Source organism: Populus euphratica, unplaced genomic scaffold, assembly GCF_000495115.2.
Source record: "Populus euphratica unplaced genomic scaffold, PopEup_1.0 scaffold6.1, whole genome shotgun sequence".
Classification (NCBI taxonomy): Eukaryota; Viridiplantae; Streptophyta; class Magnoliopsida; order Malpighiales; family Salicaceae; genus Populus; species Populus euphratica.
In genome coordinates, this window is record NW_011499849.1 from 1,029,322 (window position 1) to 1,043,346 (window position 14,025).

The 14,025-nt window shown below is 31.8% G+C and overlaps 1 protein-coding gene across 1 annotated transcript; it reads left to right on the forward strand.

Annotated features, from left to right (window-relative positions):
- Window positions 1–711: 711 nt before the first annotated feature.
- Window positions 712–12,696, forward strand: LOC105120438 (MADS-box protein JOINTLESS). The gene is made up of 9 exons (XM_011018628.1): window positions 712–884; window positions 1,137–1,328; window positions 10,960–11,038; window positions 11,207–11,268; window positions 11,361–11,460; window positions 11,535–11,576; window positions 11,824–11,865; window positions 11,950–12,107; window positions 12,371–12,696. Exons 2-9 carry the CDS (start codon window positions 1,147–1,149, stop codon window positions 12,381–12,383), a joined length of 678 nt encoding a protein of 225 aa, XP_011016930.1. The 5' UTR covers window positions 712–884; window positions 1,137–1,146; the 3' UTR covers window positions 12,384–12,696.
- The last annotated feature ends 1,329 nt before the right edge of the window (window positions 12,697–14,025 follow it).

Below are 14,025 nucleotides of genomic sequence, written 5' to 3' on the forward strand. Positions count from 1 at the left end.
TTAAAACCTTACAACGGGACCCTCCCCTCTCTAAAAGTAGATGCTTACGAGTTAATGAAGAACATTGTTGCTCGATAACTACTCCAATTTATCGCGATAAAATAAGAGGAATCTCGCAATACATGAAGGTAAAAAAGAAGAGTAATTAATTAGACTAGCTTGATGTGATGGCAGTCTGGCCATATTTGTACGGAATGCGATTTGTCCACACAAAAAACCTGATTTTATATTACCTTAAATTTTGAGAAAGTAATTACCAGAAAATATCTCATCTTCTTGTTTCCGTTTTAGATATTATTTTTTAAAGTAATTTTTATTTAAAAATATATTAAAATAATATTTTTTTATTTTTAAAATTTATTTTTAATAACAATGTATTAAAATATTAATAAAAAGATCATAAAAATTAATTTAGAGATAAAAATAAAAAATTAAAAAATATAACTTTAGACTTCAAATTATTATATTATTGATAAAAAATTACTTACTAGGTACTTAGAAACAAATCCAAGACAGAAATTATCCAGGGTTTATACCCTAATTTATTAAAGGGAAACTGGGACAAAAAGGAATAGGATGGAGGGTTGTTTTTTTTTTTGAGGAAAAATCGATCTTTCTGTAAACATTTATAATTTAGTTTTATTTAGCCTCGTACAAGGATTATTTTATTTTAAAAGTAAATGCCACAAACCACAGATAAGAAAATGAGGATCCCTGTTTCGCTATAAAAGGGAAGACAACCTTTCCTTTCTTGAACACACAACACCCAAAGTTCTCCTTTTCCTCTCTCTCTCTCTCCCCCCCTCCGGTGTCTGTTTTACTTTCGGTAACAGGAAGATTTTGATTCCTCTGATCAGACCTAACTCAAGCCAGCTCCCAATAAGGTAAACAAGGGGAAGCTCATCGATTCATATCTACTACTTCAGTTCTTTTGCATGTTCACGAGGCAAGATTGGCGTTTTCTTGGGCTGTTTTCTGCTTGGATCTGAACTGGGTCTTTCTAGCTAGGGTTTCTGCTAAATTTTTGTCTTAAATTAACCGAACCCCACTTTTCTGAGCTCCGTCTCCATGTCATTTCATGTGTCTGTTCTTTTTTGTACGGACAATGTAAACGTTGCGTGTTTTTTCTTTTTAAGGGAAAGTATAATGGCTAGAGAGAAGATCAAGATCAAGAAGATTGACAACGTGACTGCAAGACAAGTGACCTTCTCCAAGAGGAGGCGAGGACTTTTCAAGAAAGCTGAAGAGCTTTCAGTTCTCTGTGATGCTGAGGTTGCTGTCATCATCTTCTCTGCTACTGGCAAGCTCTTTGAGTATTCCAGCTCCAGGTACTGCATTTTTTTTTTTACCGTTAGTGCTGAAGATCTCTTTTATTCAATTAATGTATGGCTTCTCCTCGCTGACTCTATCCCTTATTTACTGTGTCTGCCTATATGCTGATGTGAGTATAATTATTAGTGAGTACTGTGTGAGTGGGAGAGAGAGAGAGATCACAGAGATAGAGGCATGGAGTTTTAGATTTCTACTCTTGTTTAAGGACTGTATGATCTTAGTGGAATATTTGTTAAAATTACAATCATGTCAATTTCCTATGGGTTTGAAACCTCGTATCCAAACATAAATTTATATCCACGTACTTAATTTTATGGACTTTTAAAAGTCCAATAATTAGATGGAGGAAGAATCTAGATCCGTTGCAGCAAGTTTCATGTAGTTTTTTACATCACTGATAATTAGGTCGATTAAGCACATCCAACTTTTCATGTTTTAACCCAAATTCTATACTTCACTGCTCTTTGGGATATTCTTTTCTTCTACATGAAATCCTCTTTCCTAAGCTTGGTTTTTGTTCTTTTCAGGATTTAGTTTCATTGTTGTAATCTAGCTGGGTTTATGTTCAACTGTCTGGATCGTTTAAGTAATTTATTGTCCTGCCTTGTTCTTGTTTCGGAGGTGTGTAGCGTGATGAAAAGGTTCTAAACTATTTAACTTGAAGTCTCTAATCTTGTTTTCTTGAAGATTAACAACTGCATATGATAAGCTAAAAAATCATGAACAACAAACAATTATTATTATCATTTGGGATTGTTGAATGTGATCTGTGGTTAGCATGGGAGTTAATATTGTTTCCTTTTCAGACTAAAATATATAGCTGAACCGATCCTCTACATATCTTGTAGTGGTTCCCTTTAAATTATGTCAGTATAAGTTTCAAACAACATTTAAGTGCTTATATATGATATGCTAATTAAGTGACGACCACGGGTGCATAGGAATAAAAAGTTACCTCGGTTTTTTTGGAAATGTGAAGGTAGTTAATTTGGTAACATAGCTAGGCTTCGAGAATTTCGGAAGAAGTATTTTGTAGGGATTGGTTCCAAGCGAGATAATGGCTGGTGAGCTGTTACCATAAAATATTGATGATCTACAAGGTCTCTTGACTGTGATAACTGATGATTAGAAGGGCCTTCAGCAGCAGCTGGGCTAACAACGACACTGTGGATTGTACCAAAATGCAAATGCGAATTTCGTTCGAACAGTAGTTTGTTTAATCGATCACTTTAATAGAAAACGAGCAGTTTTGATCCCCCCCCTTTTTTTTGGAAAGTTTTCAGCGGTCATGGAGAGGTTTTTTGAATCTCGGATCACGTAAGGAGGGCAAGCCTTACTTTTGTCCTGAATTCTCACTTCAATTACCTGTCTTAAAAAGTGAACTTGAGACTTTCGGGTTGGAAGTCCACAGACTCTTGAATAATATCCTCTTGGAGAGCAATAATAGGTTGGTTGTGATGAAAATGATGCTCTCAAACTTAATGGTATAACTCCTGCATTCACGAAGACAAAGTTGGAAAGAAATGTTTGAGGATAAGTGCCGGGAATCTTGGATACTTGAGTTGATAAGATCTGAGGAACTGCGTTAACGGAGTGAAACAAAGATTGTTAAGATTCTCAGTGTGTCCAAAGAGTGTTTTATTGTTATTGAAGCAATAAGAGCTCATATACAACCTGATTTTGGAAAATACTTATGGCATATCTTGTTTTCATTTATGTTTCAAGAATGAAAAATGATTTGCAACCAAAATATTTATACAAAAATTTTGAGACTCCCTGCAAACTAATTGATATTATGACAGATAATTGAAATAGTTAAGGGATTGGTCTTTGCAGAAAAATATCCGTCTCGTATTTTTATATGCATCTTGTAAGATTTGTTTGTCTGTACAACATTGTTCCACAATGAACAAACATTCTCATATTATACTCTAAACGTAAAACTAAAGGGATTTTCGTTTGAGCTGTTTGGTTATTTTTTCAGTGTTAGAGAGACGGAAACTGTTGAGATAGAGTGGACATTTCTTTATATTTTTAGATGTATTTGTTTTAGTTATTTTTAGTTTTATTTAGTTTAGAAGAATAATTTTCCTTTATGGAGCTTTTATTTTTTCATATTTAGTTTAGAAAATCAAAAGCTAAACTGGATAATTATACCTTTTTTTATTTACTTTAGGAATCTTTATAACTCCTCCGTAATGTAATTTTTTCTTTTCAAGTTAGATTTGAGAATAGTATAAATAAGGTTTGTCTTGTATTTCAAGAGAGTATTTAGTAATAAAATTTTGAATCAGGGTTTTTATGTGGTGATCCTCTTCGACATGATTTTGTGTTTTTTGTGTTTCTTGTGTTCCTTTTTGTGTTGGTGTGAGAGCCCAATAATTTATGATGATTAGTTATTGTATGTTGTTGAATAATCATAGTTAGAAAAGATTCTTAAAGAGGACATGTAGGGGATTGGGAGGTTCCCCTTAGAAAACAGACGTTTAGGAACTAGTGATAGAGAAATGTAGTGACATGTTACGTTTAGGAACCTAGAAGAGTCCAATAAGAGTGATCATTGATCTATGGTTTGCTTTCAAAACCTGTACATAGGCAAGAGTATAGGTGGCAACCTCTTGATTGGTATTATCAAGCTAAGATTTTTTATGATTCTAGTTTATTTTTGGACTAGAATTAATCACCATTTTATAATAGTTATTTTGATGATGATTAAGATGTTAATAGTGACATAAACGATGATAGTAATGGAAGCAATAATGTCAATAATGGTTTCCTTATTAACAAGCTAGAGGTCGAGTAAGAGAGAATATGGAAGGTCTTCAACAAAATAAAGTTATTGATTTATTTATATTTGATTTCGAGATTTAACATCAAAGACTGAAATTGAAATCTAGAACTATAATGTGCTTGGAACAAAGAAAGAAAAGGGAGTGGAGAGCCTTGATTGGACATCAACGAGATTGAGGCAGGAATAATTTGATTTTAAGAATGAATTCTTTTCAACTCAGAAAATTGATGGAGGAGGATTATTAAAAGAGATTGATGTTCTTAGTTATCTCTATTCTTATATAATTTAGGAAAATATTTTTCCTTTTGCGTTGTTTTTATTTTTTCTATTAAGTCTAGGAAATCAAATATTGTGCTTCGTAATTATATTCTCTCTTTAGTGCAGGAATCCTTATAATAATTTCATAAATATTCATTAGATTTTTTATTTTCTTTTCAAGATAAATTGAGGATTAAAATAAATAAGGTTGTTTAATTTTTATTTCAGGAGACCACTAGAAAATAAAATATTTAGCAATAAAATTTTGAATTGGGATTTTTGTATGGTAACTCTATATATTTAATAGAAATTCATTCTGTGTTGTCATGTTTGTGCAAAGATAAAAATTTATTTTAAAATTGTTTCAAAGATAAATTAAATTTATTTGGTGGTTTGTATCAAAAACCAATAAAAGAAGTGGATTTTAGGAGGCTGTCCTAATTCTTCGTGGCTGTCCAGTAATCGTTAAATAAGAAATTGGGGAATGCCTCTCCTTCTCTCGTTTTTTCCCTACTTAATGATGCCCTATTGTACTGGGGTTCAGGAGTGTGCGTGACTTGCTACTTAGGCACGTAGAGCACAACTTGCCCCTTCTTTTCTTTTTGTCTTTTGTCTTTTCATTTCCCCTCTCAAATTCATTACAAAAAGAAGCAAACAAACAGTTTATTTATTTATATTTTATTAAGTAATGTTATTAAAAAAATTATGATATAAATGCTTATTTACAAAAAATTGAACCTATATAATTGTTAACAAGCTAAAATAAAATCAAATGCATATGTTAAGCTAGGTTTTTTTAAACAAATTTGATAACCTTTTTGAACTAGTATTTCAACAATCCTTGAAAATAACATAATCAAAAATAATTTTTTACTTGGTAATAATAAAGATATAATGATTTTGCTTTTGACCGAATAATTGCACTAAAAATATTTGAAAATTATAAAATTCGACCTTCACTATCTTTGATGAAATGAAGACAAAATAAATGCATATGATATGTTCTCGAGGAAAAAAGATTGTCTTGTATAACATAATGATTGTCTTTTTAGGCTTGTCTCACAAACTTTTGGTGAGATAATGGTTGCAAATTTATAATTTAAAAATTATTCAACTCCTACAAGGTTGGTGTGGGAGTTTATAAACATCAGCAAAAGAAATTGTTAATTATTCACATTTATCTCAATGTTTTTTTTTAAATTAACATTTAAAATATGCAAGAGAAATTTAGAAAACAACAACCGGTTAATGATATAATTCATAGTCGATCCTTATTTTACTTTTTGAAAGGAATTTGCATGTATTTATGAACTTGCTACTTCATTACAAAATATTTCTCTTTTATCAAAACATTGAATTTTTAGAACTTCTGGTAATTAAGATTATAAAATCACTCATTTTCTCCTTGAACTTCTTTTCTCATAATTTTCTCCCGGGGGATGCATGGGCTTATAACTGGTTTAGCGACTATACATGGCTGGACTCGATAGTCTAATAGAGAGATTGATTCATGTGGAGGTTGCTGTATACTAGCCAGCGAGTTATGTCCTGACAGGATTCTCGTCTCCTGTGATTTAGTGAGAAACATCTATTATGGCATCTTCCGAGGTTATTGTGGTCGTCAGTCGAGTGCCAATTGTCTTGAGAACCTTTTAAGTCGTTGAAATAACATGGTGTAAGTGTGGTCTTGGTCTCTTTTTTGTCTCTGCAAGTGGAAATGGAAAGTGATTGCTCTTTTTCAAGGGAAAGAACAGTTAAAATCACAATGGCCCCATACAATCACAAGCGAAAGAAAAATGCTGCAAATTAATATTAGAAGGGTGCGCCAATAACCCTAGGCTGCAAGTAATATATTCAAGTAGAAAAAACTAGTACAAAATATAGGAACCAAAAAAAATATATTCTTAATAAGTTTTAACACCTAACAAAATTATGTCGAGTTGTAGTTTCTTGTTCCTATGAAGAGAGCAATGAAAACAATGTTAATGAAATATTGAGATGAAATCACTGCTTAAATTTCAAGTATTATTACTGACCAAACTGTATGAATGTCATGTCATAATGCTAATTGATATAAGGAGTTGTCAAGCATTTTTCTTTCTGTGCATGAGCAATAAAATAATTTTAAGGATTTAATAATAAATGACATAAAATTATGGTGTCTAAGGCCTTGCTAAAAGTCGCAACAGACACCAGCATTTGATAAAATCAAGCTTCTACGTGTTTTTTTCAACTTTTAGTAACATGGGATGGCACGTTTCTTTTAAAAGTGAAATATATTTCCACAATTAACTAGCTATTATTTTTAATTTTATATGATTAGATTATTCATTAATTTTTCAAATAATTATTGTCTCGTTACTTTATAGTTTATATATAGAAAGTTAGTTTGTTTCACCAAAAAATTATTCAAATATAGCTTTATCTTATCATTTTAATCTAATAGCCTAAACTTTTTAGATGAAGTTTATAGATATAATTTATATTATTTTATAACAAAATTATATATTTATTTTTTGCTTTTATGCGCCAACAATTGTTTAACTCATAAATAGAACAAGATCAAACAAAGCCTTGGTCGCATTATCGTATGAGGATGCTTAAAAGATCATCAATTTAATGCGGATTAGGAAATACTTGTAAATATCTATTGATGCATTTTACTAAAATTCATGTTATATATTATTAGAACTTCATTCATCTGGATAAGGGAATGATGTGATTCACTTGTGAAGTATGTGATATCCCCGCTAGTAAATTTGAATATCAAAATCTTCATAAATATATTATTTTAGGTTCTGATTAGGAATGAAATTAGGTTATGCATGGGATTAAGGGTACCATGACATCCCCAAACTTTGAGAGTTTATTGGTTTTTAATTATATTTTTAAAATTAAGATTTATTTATTAGAAAATGTGTATTTGCATCCAAAAAAACTTATTTACTATCTCTCTAGCATTTCATTAGCTAATTTATTTTTGAGTTTATCCTAAGTTTTCTCGTACCTCCATTTTTTTAAGTTCTAGCTCCTCCCTTGGTTCTCATTAACCACTCCTATCAAATAACTGTAACCAACTCATTCCAAATATGATTTCTTAGTTTGAGGTTGTTTGTTATTTAAATTTACACTTTATTAAAAATCTAGGGTTTCTAGAAGTGTCACCTTGCTGAGAACTAATAAGAAAATTTTTAAAAACAAATACTAAAAGCTTTGCTATAATTTCTCTCATTAATATCAGAAAATGATCCCTCCTTTTTGAGGAAAAGTTGTGTTTTGGAAATCTTAGATCTTAGTAATTTATTGTGAAATATATTTTAGTTTTTTAAAAAATAAAAAAATAATTAACAATGCTTTTATTCATTGAAAACAAATATTTGTTTATTTCTCTAATTATCTAGAAAAGTGGAAAACATCAAAAACTGTTTTCAAAGTTATTCACTATTATAATAAGGATATTGTTCAGTTCATCATATATAGCATGTATGGGTTTTTTCTTAGAAAGTCAATTGTAAGCCAAATATGACTTTTGTTTTCTATTTTTGGAACTTCGCATTCAATAGGCATGTTTTTTTAATTTTTTTAATAAAGAAGTACTTTGAGAATAAATAAAAACTCCAGAGAGGTAAACTACAAAACTATTTTTTGAATATAAACACGAATTAGGAATATAAAAGAAAGGACGTGAGGGAAAAGGAGGGGGAAATAAATTTTTTACTTTTGAAAACAATGGATTTTCGTCCACTTTGAGAGGAAATCAAAGGAAATAAAAAAAATGACAGAATCTTGGTCATAATATGCTCCAAAAAATCGTCTTCCTGTTTTTTTTTTTCCTGTTAATATATCCAAACAAAGAAAAAATTATTTTCATCCCTTCTCTTAAATCAAACAACCAAAGAAAATTTTATTTTATTATTTTCCTTCTCTTAATCAGTTTAGTTTTCTTTTTATCCAAGTACTTTTTAGTTGTCACAAGACTCTAAATAAGCTAGCATCGTAACAGTTTTGTGTTAGGATAAAGAAACATTCCCGGAAAACAAACACATTACATCCATCTCTAGAGTGAGAAAATTCCCACTTATATTTTTTACACGTTAGGAAACTTGGTACCACAGAGTGCAAAGAGCAAAAGCATACAGAACTACCAAATTTTACAAGTTCGGCTAGATCTGCTATGGGCAAAAGATGTGAGGAGATTTCTCTGCCTATAGGATATGGTACTTTGTAGAGATTTTGGAGAAACTCTCAACTCGGTAAACTCAACTTTAAGACGCCAAATATTCTGACAGCTAGAGAAAACTAAATACAACACGTAAATATAATACCTCTAGCGGTTGTTGCTTGTGTGAGAAGGTATAGTAGCATTGAAGGCCTTGTTGTCAGATTCTTAAATTATATATTTGTTCAACCAAAAAATAAAATAAAATTATTTGAGTGTTTGAGGCAGATGGCTGAAAGGGAAGGGGGAAGTAACACTCTAATCTTGATTGGGATTTATACCTAACTGAAAGGAAGGGACTGGAGGTTTGCATACCCAATCCTTTCTCTAGAAACAAAGTTAAAAAAAATATATATATTTGTCTTCTCTTTGTGAGGCTCATTTTCTTTTCATTAATTAAATTCTAATATGTTAGAAAACATTGTTTGAAAAAGAAACGCAACTTATGCTGGTTAATGGTTCCTTATTGTATTTTTTTTTAAGAAGCAAGAGCATGTTCAAAACGATATATAACAAAGCAGTTTTTCCAATTTCCTATTCAATGTTTCATTATGAATCTCAATAATAAAAATGGGAAGAAAAGAAAATTCCATGATGATAAATACTACTAAAATCCAGTTTCCTCTTTGTTGTATCCTTCCATTTCACCTAAAACAGGTTCCCAGTAGTAAATATATATCACCACCTTGTTGATGTAAACGTTGTCCTATTGGATGATATTCAAAATTTACATACTAGCTAATCTCAAGGTATTAATACGGTGCTTAAGGAGCTGTGTTTTATTTCTTGACTTTCTAGGTAAATGTTAGGGTCAGTACTCATAAAATTGTATTGATTTCTTTTGAATGCTCCGGATTGATGGGATATGTGTGTTTCTAATATCATTCAAAAAGAAGACTTAGATTCAGGTTCAGTTGACGACATGTAAACTGGTTTGAGAATATCTCTTACCATCATAACCAAAAAAAAAAAAAAAACTTGCTAGTCTGAGGTTTTTGTGAATGTGATCTTGAAACTCGTAAATTTCCCTGGTGATGATTTTGAGCATGAGTAATCAACGGTGCAAGTCTCACTCATGGATGTTGTTTGCACTCTTGAAGCCCTCGTAACTGCCCCAGTGCGTTTATAATTAATTTGTATGCATCTACTGAGTTGATAACATGGCTTTTTAAATTATCAGTGCATTTTGATGTTGTATCCACTATGAACCTGGATATGCTTGTCTTCGTATCCTAAACTAGGACTGTTTCCGTGTGCTTTACATGTATTTTGAAGTAAAACCATTGATGCGACACAGCTATGTTAATTCTCCTACTGAGCTTGAAGCTTGAAGAGTTTAGTTTGGCTAATTTGATTAGTCTTATAGCACACGATATTACACGCAACTGTATACACGGACATGAATAAATCCAGTGCTAAGAAATTTGCATAATCAATCATTCAATTTTTTTCACCACCTTTTGTTACGTCTATAATGCTGAAGAGAACACTAATGTCACATTAAATGATGATATTTAAATTTGAGGATTGGCTATCCATATTAAAGTACAAACTCGCTATCAAATCTATTATGTTTATCATATTCAATTTGTTGAACCTTAACTAGCTGGAAAAACAAAATTTAATCCATGACCTGTTATAATTATGTTTTTTTAGGACAGTATGTTTTTTTTTTATTTGACAAATTTGAACCAGAAAGTTTCAAGTTAATATCTGTTGTAATTGTTACTGCAAGTAATAAGACATTTCACCATAGAAGATGATATTTCATGGAGTTTAGGCTCTGGGGGACTTGAACCGAACATTAACGGGTCGAAACTCCCACTGATGATCCGCAGCATGTGTGTGATTTTTTTCTGAAATCATCCTTCTTTGTTTTGAATTTCAGTTAGCAAGAGAAGAAATATAGCAGGTATGATTCGGTTTCTGTGAGTAGAATTAGTGGGATTGATTTTTCAAGTCTAGCTGAATAAGTTTTTTGGACCATTCGTAATGCCCCCCATGCCCACTGTATCAAGGATGCAATCTGGTTTTACGTTTTACCTTGACCCTGGTTTTACAATGGAAGCAGCTATGTATACTCGGCATGATGATCCAGTTGAATTTCGGCTTGGACTTTCTATAATGCTAGGGTTTTTTCTCTCCTTTCTCATTTTAAATTTTGTGTCTATTGTGGCTTAGCCGCATTTAGATAGCTCTCGACTTTGTGGATAACTTTTAGTCATTAAGATTCTTCGATGAATATCTAATTTATTAAAGAACAAGAAAAAACAAAAAGCTTGTGTGGCGATGATCTTTATAGTTCATTTTCTGTCATGAGCATTCAATATGATTTACTAACTGTATCATATATGTGTAGCATGAAGGATGTGCTTGCAAGGTATAATCTGCACTCCAATAACCTTGACAAAATAAATCAGCCGTCTCTTGAGTTGCAGGTAATTCGTTTTACTATTATATTAGTTTTGCATAATGATTATCACCTCGACAGTAAGGAAAATATGCTTTTCTGTTTATTCATTTGAAGTGCATGGTCAAGGTGTTTTTTCAAGCTCTGCAGGTTATAAATTCCTTAACCTGCAATTTCATTTTTGGCTATTTTATAGCTAGAAAACAGCAATCACATGCGATTGAGCAAGGAAATTTCTGAGAAGAGTCATCAACTAAGGTAACCTTTAGTAAGGAACTTGACAAGGTGTTAACTGCTCCATGACTGTAGTTCTAACTTCTAATGGGATGTATCCCTTCAATGGATGGCAGGCGGATGAGAGGTGAAGATCTTCAAGGGCTGAATATAGAAGAATTGCAGCAATTGGAAAAGGCGCTTGAAGTAGGACTTAGCCGCGTGCTTGAAACCAAGGTTGGTCTCCATTTACTAACATAACCATGTATAGATGCTTATTTTGCAATAACTTTTTTTTTTTTAATTTTCAGGGAGAACGAATTATGAATGAGATAACTACCCTTGAAAGGAAGGTTAGAATGTTACAGATTCCATGGTATACGAGACCTGCTGGTCATGACTTCGTCAAGACATGTCCTTCCATAAATAGAATTATGCAAGAGTCGTTCTTTGATAAAAAGAACCAAAAAAAAAAAAAGAAATCTTCTGTAGAGTCGCCATAAATCATTTGTCTTGTTTTCATACTTCAATCATTGTTAAGATAAGCAAAGTCAATATGTCATCAATTCTTTGATTTCTTGGTTTATTCCAATAATGCAGGGAGTACAGCTTTTGGAAGAGAATAAGCAACTAAAACAGAAGGTAAGAATATGTAGCAAAGTTCCTTATAATTTTGTTTGTCAATACTTGAATAGTGAGATCAAGCGAGATTGAATTTGAATGCAGATTGCAACCATTTGCAAGGGAAAAAGACCCGCCCTTGTCGATTTAGACACGGCAGTTCAGGAAGAAGGGATGTCATCGGAGTCTACAACCAATGTTTGCAGCTGCAGCAGTGGCCCTCCCGTGGAGGATGATAGCTCCGATACCTCTCTCAAATTAGGGTGAACTTAATTATCTATAATATAATATATTGATTAAATTGCATGCAATTTTCTTCTCCGTATCTCTTCTCATGTACCTTCTCTTCTTTCAGCCATTTAAGGATCCATGGATCATAAAATGAATGATTAAATCACTCATATAAGTTCTCTATGACACTTCCTTGGGTGAAACTTTCTTTACATAAATGAGGCAACTAGATAGTGTGTTATGTGCTCAAAGATTGAGTAATTGCTCAATTGCATCAACTTAAAACTGCTTTCAGGTTGGCCATCTGATGCTGAAAGCTGGAGGAAAATGAACTGATCCAGTAGAATCTTGCGAGGAAAAGATCTGCTATCGCTGGAAGATCGACTTGTCCCTTGAGATACTGGTATTTATATATGTTTGAGTTGATGTGACAATGAAGCTGGATTCGCTTTCTTCACCTGAAGAACTACTGTATCATGCTATTTGTGATGTGTGTATGAAATCTAAGATTGAAAATATGTTCCTGGGACTTCAACATATGTTCCTAAATAAATCAACTGTGAGTTGATTAAGAACTGAAAGGCAGGAGAACCATTAATCAGGTACCAGGACATTCAGACATGACAATGATATAGGGCCAAAAAAAATCCTAGGAATTATTGCACTCACCCTATGTTCATACGGAAAAACTAATGAAATTTTTTTTTTTTTTAAAAAAAAGAAGATTGGGTGATTTTAGTTTGTTATAGTTCGTGTTTTTGTAAAAAATATTTTAAAAAATATTATTTTAATATATTACTAAATAAAAATATTTTAAAAATCAATTAAAATATTAAATATGGAGGCTTTCTTCCCAACCTGATAGATGTGGTGGCTTTTGGACCTACCTCAATTGGTGAAGATGTTCTCGAAAGCCTAATAATATGCTGAAAAGTGGGTACTAAATCTAGCCCGTAGGTGCCCTAGTTATTGCGTCTTAGGTGTTTTTTGAAAAAATTTCAAAAACAAAGTTATTTTTTAAAAATTAATATTTATATAAGTGGTTTTAGATTATTTTGATGTGATAATATAAAAAATAATTTTTAAAAAGTAAAAAAATATTATTTTAATATATTTAAAAAAAAATTATAATTACACCTTCATGTTTATACCGTAAGACTTTCCTAAATGTTCCGTTTTACAAATTAATAGGATGATTATTCACATGAATGTATAGTTTTACATGATGGTTATATGGTCGCTCATGAATATAGTTATTTTATACAAGTGTCTCTACAAGTAAGATACAAATTATTATGTACCCAATTCTACTGTATGTTGTGTGGATTCATATTTTTACTCAACTACACAAAGGAACATTTTCCCATCATTTCATACTGTTTGCATTCTTTTTATATCACCCTTAACTTAAGCATTAAAGGGTTTTTTTTTTTTTTTTATCATGTGTAAGAGATTTATTATGCAAGATATCATGAACCATAACCTCAGCCATTCTTTGTTTTTATTCTTCAAAATATATTAAACTACTATAAAAATTTCAAAACCCTCAAGGTTTTCTCTAGCTTTGTCATCATGTAACCCCAACAGAGTATTGATACAAACGATCATTAATCCCTGATGGACAGCAAAATTAAGGAATGCATTCTTTAATGAAGCACATGATCCTTATTAGCCATCCAGTCCACTCGCTTCCCTCTTGAAGATCACATAAAACACATCACCATTCCTGGACCCGTCCCTGCTAGTATTGATGGAGAGCGATATAATCCTTTCTATTCACGTGCTTGGACGAGAATCTATGGATGGTTGATGTCCCTGCATGGATCGAAGGTTTCATAAAAAATAAATTATCTGTAATGGTTCAATTTATCTAATCTGATATAACGAGACAAGTTTTAAGTAACCCTAGCTGCACTGGGTTAGAGAGTACTGACATTTCACAACGGGTAT

Excerpts from the sequence above, each read along its gene's own strand:
- LOC105120438 (XM_011018628.1), top strand. The coding sequence starts at position 1,147 with ATGGCTAGAGAGAAGATCAAGATCAAGAAGATTGACAACGTGACTGCA. Across the intron at positions 1,329-10,959 it reads TTTGAGTATTCCAGCTCCAG|CATGAAGGATGTGCTTGCAA; the intron begins GTACTGCATTTT and ends ATATATGTGTAG. Across the intron at positions 11,039-11,206 it reads AGCCGTCTCTTGAGTTGCAG|CTAGAAAACAGCAATCACAT; the intron begins GTAATTCGTTTT and ends GCTATTTTATAG.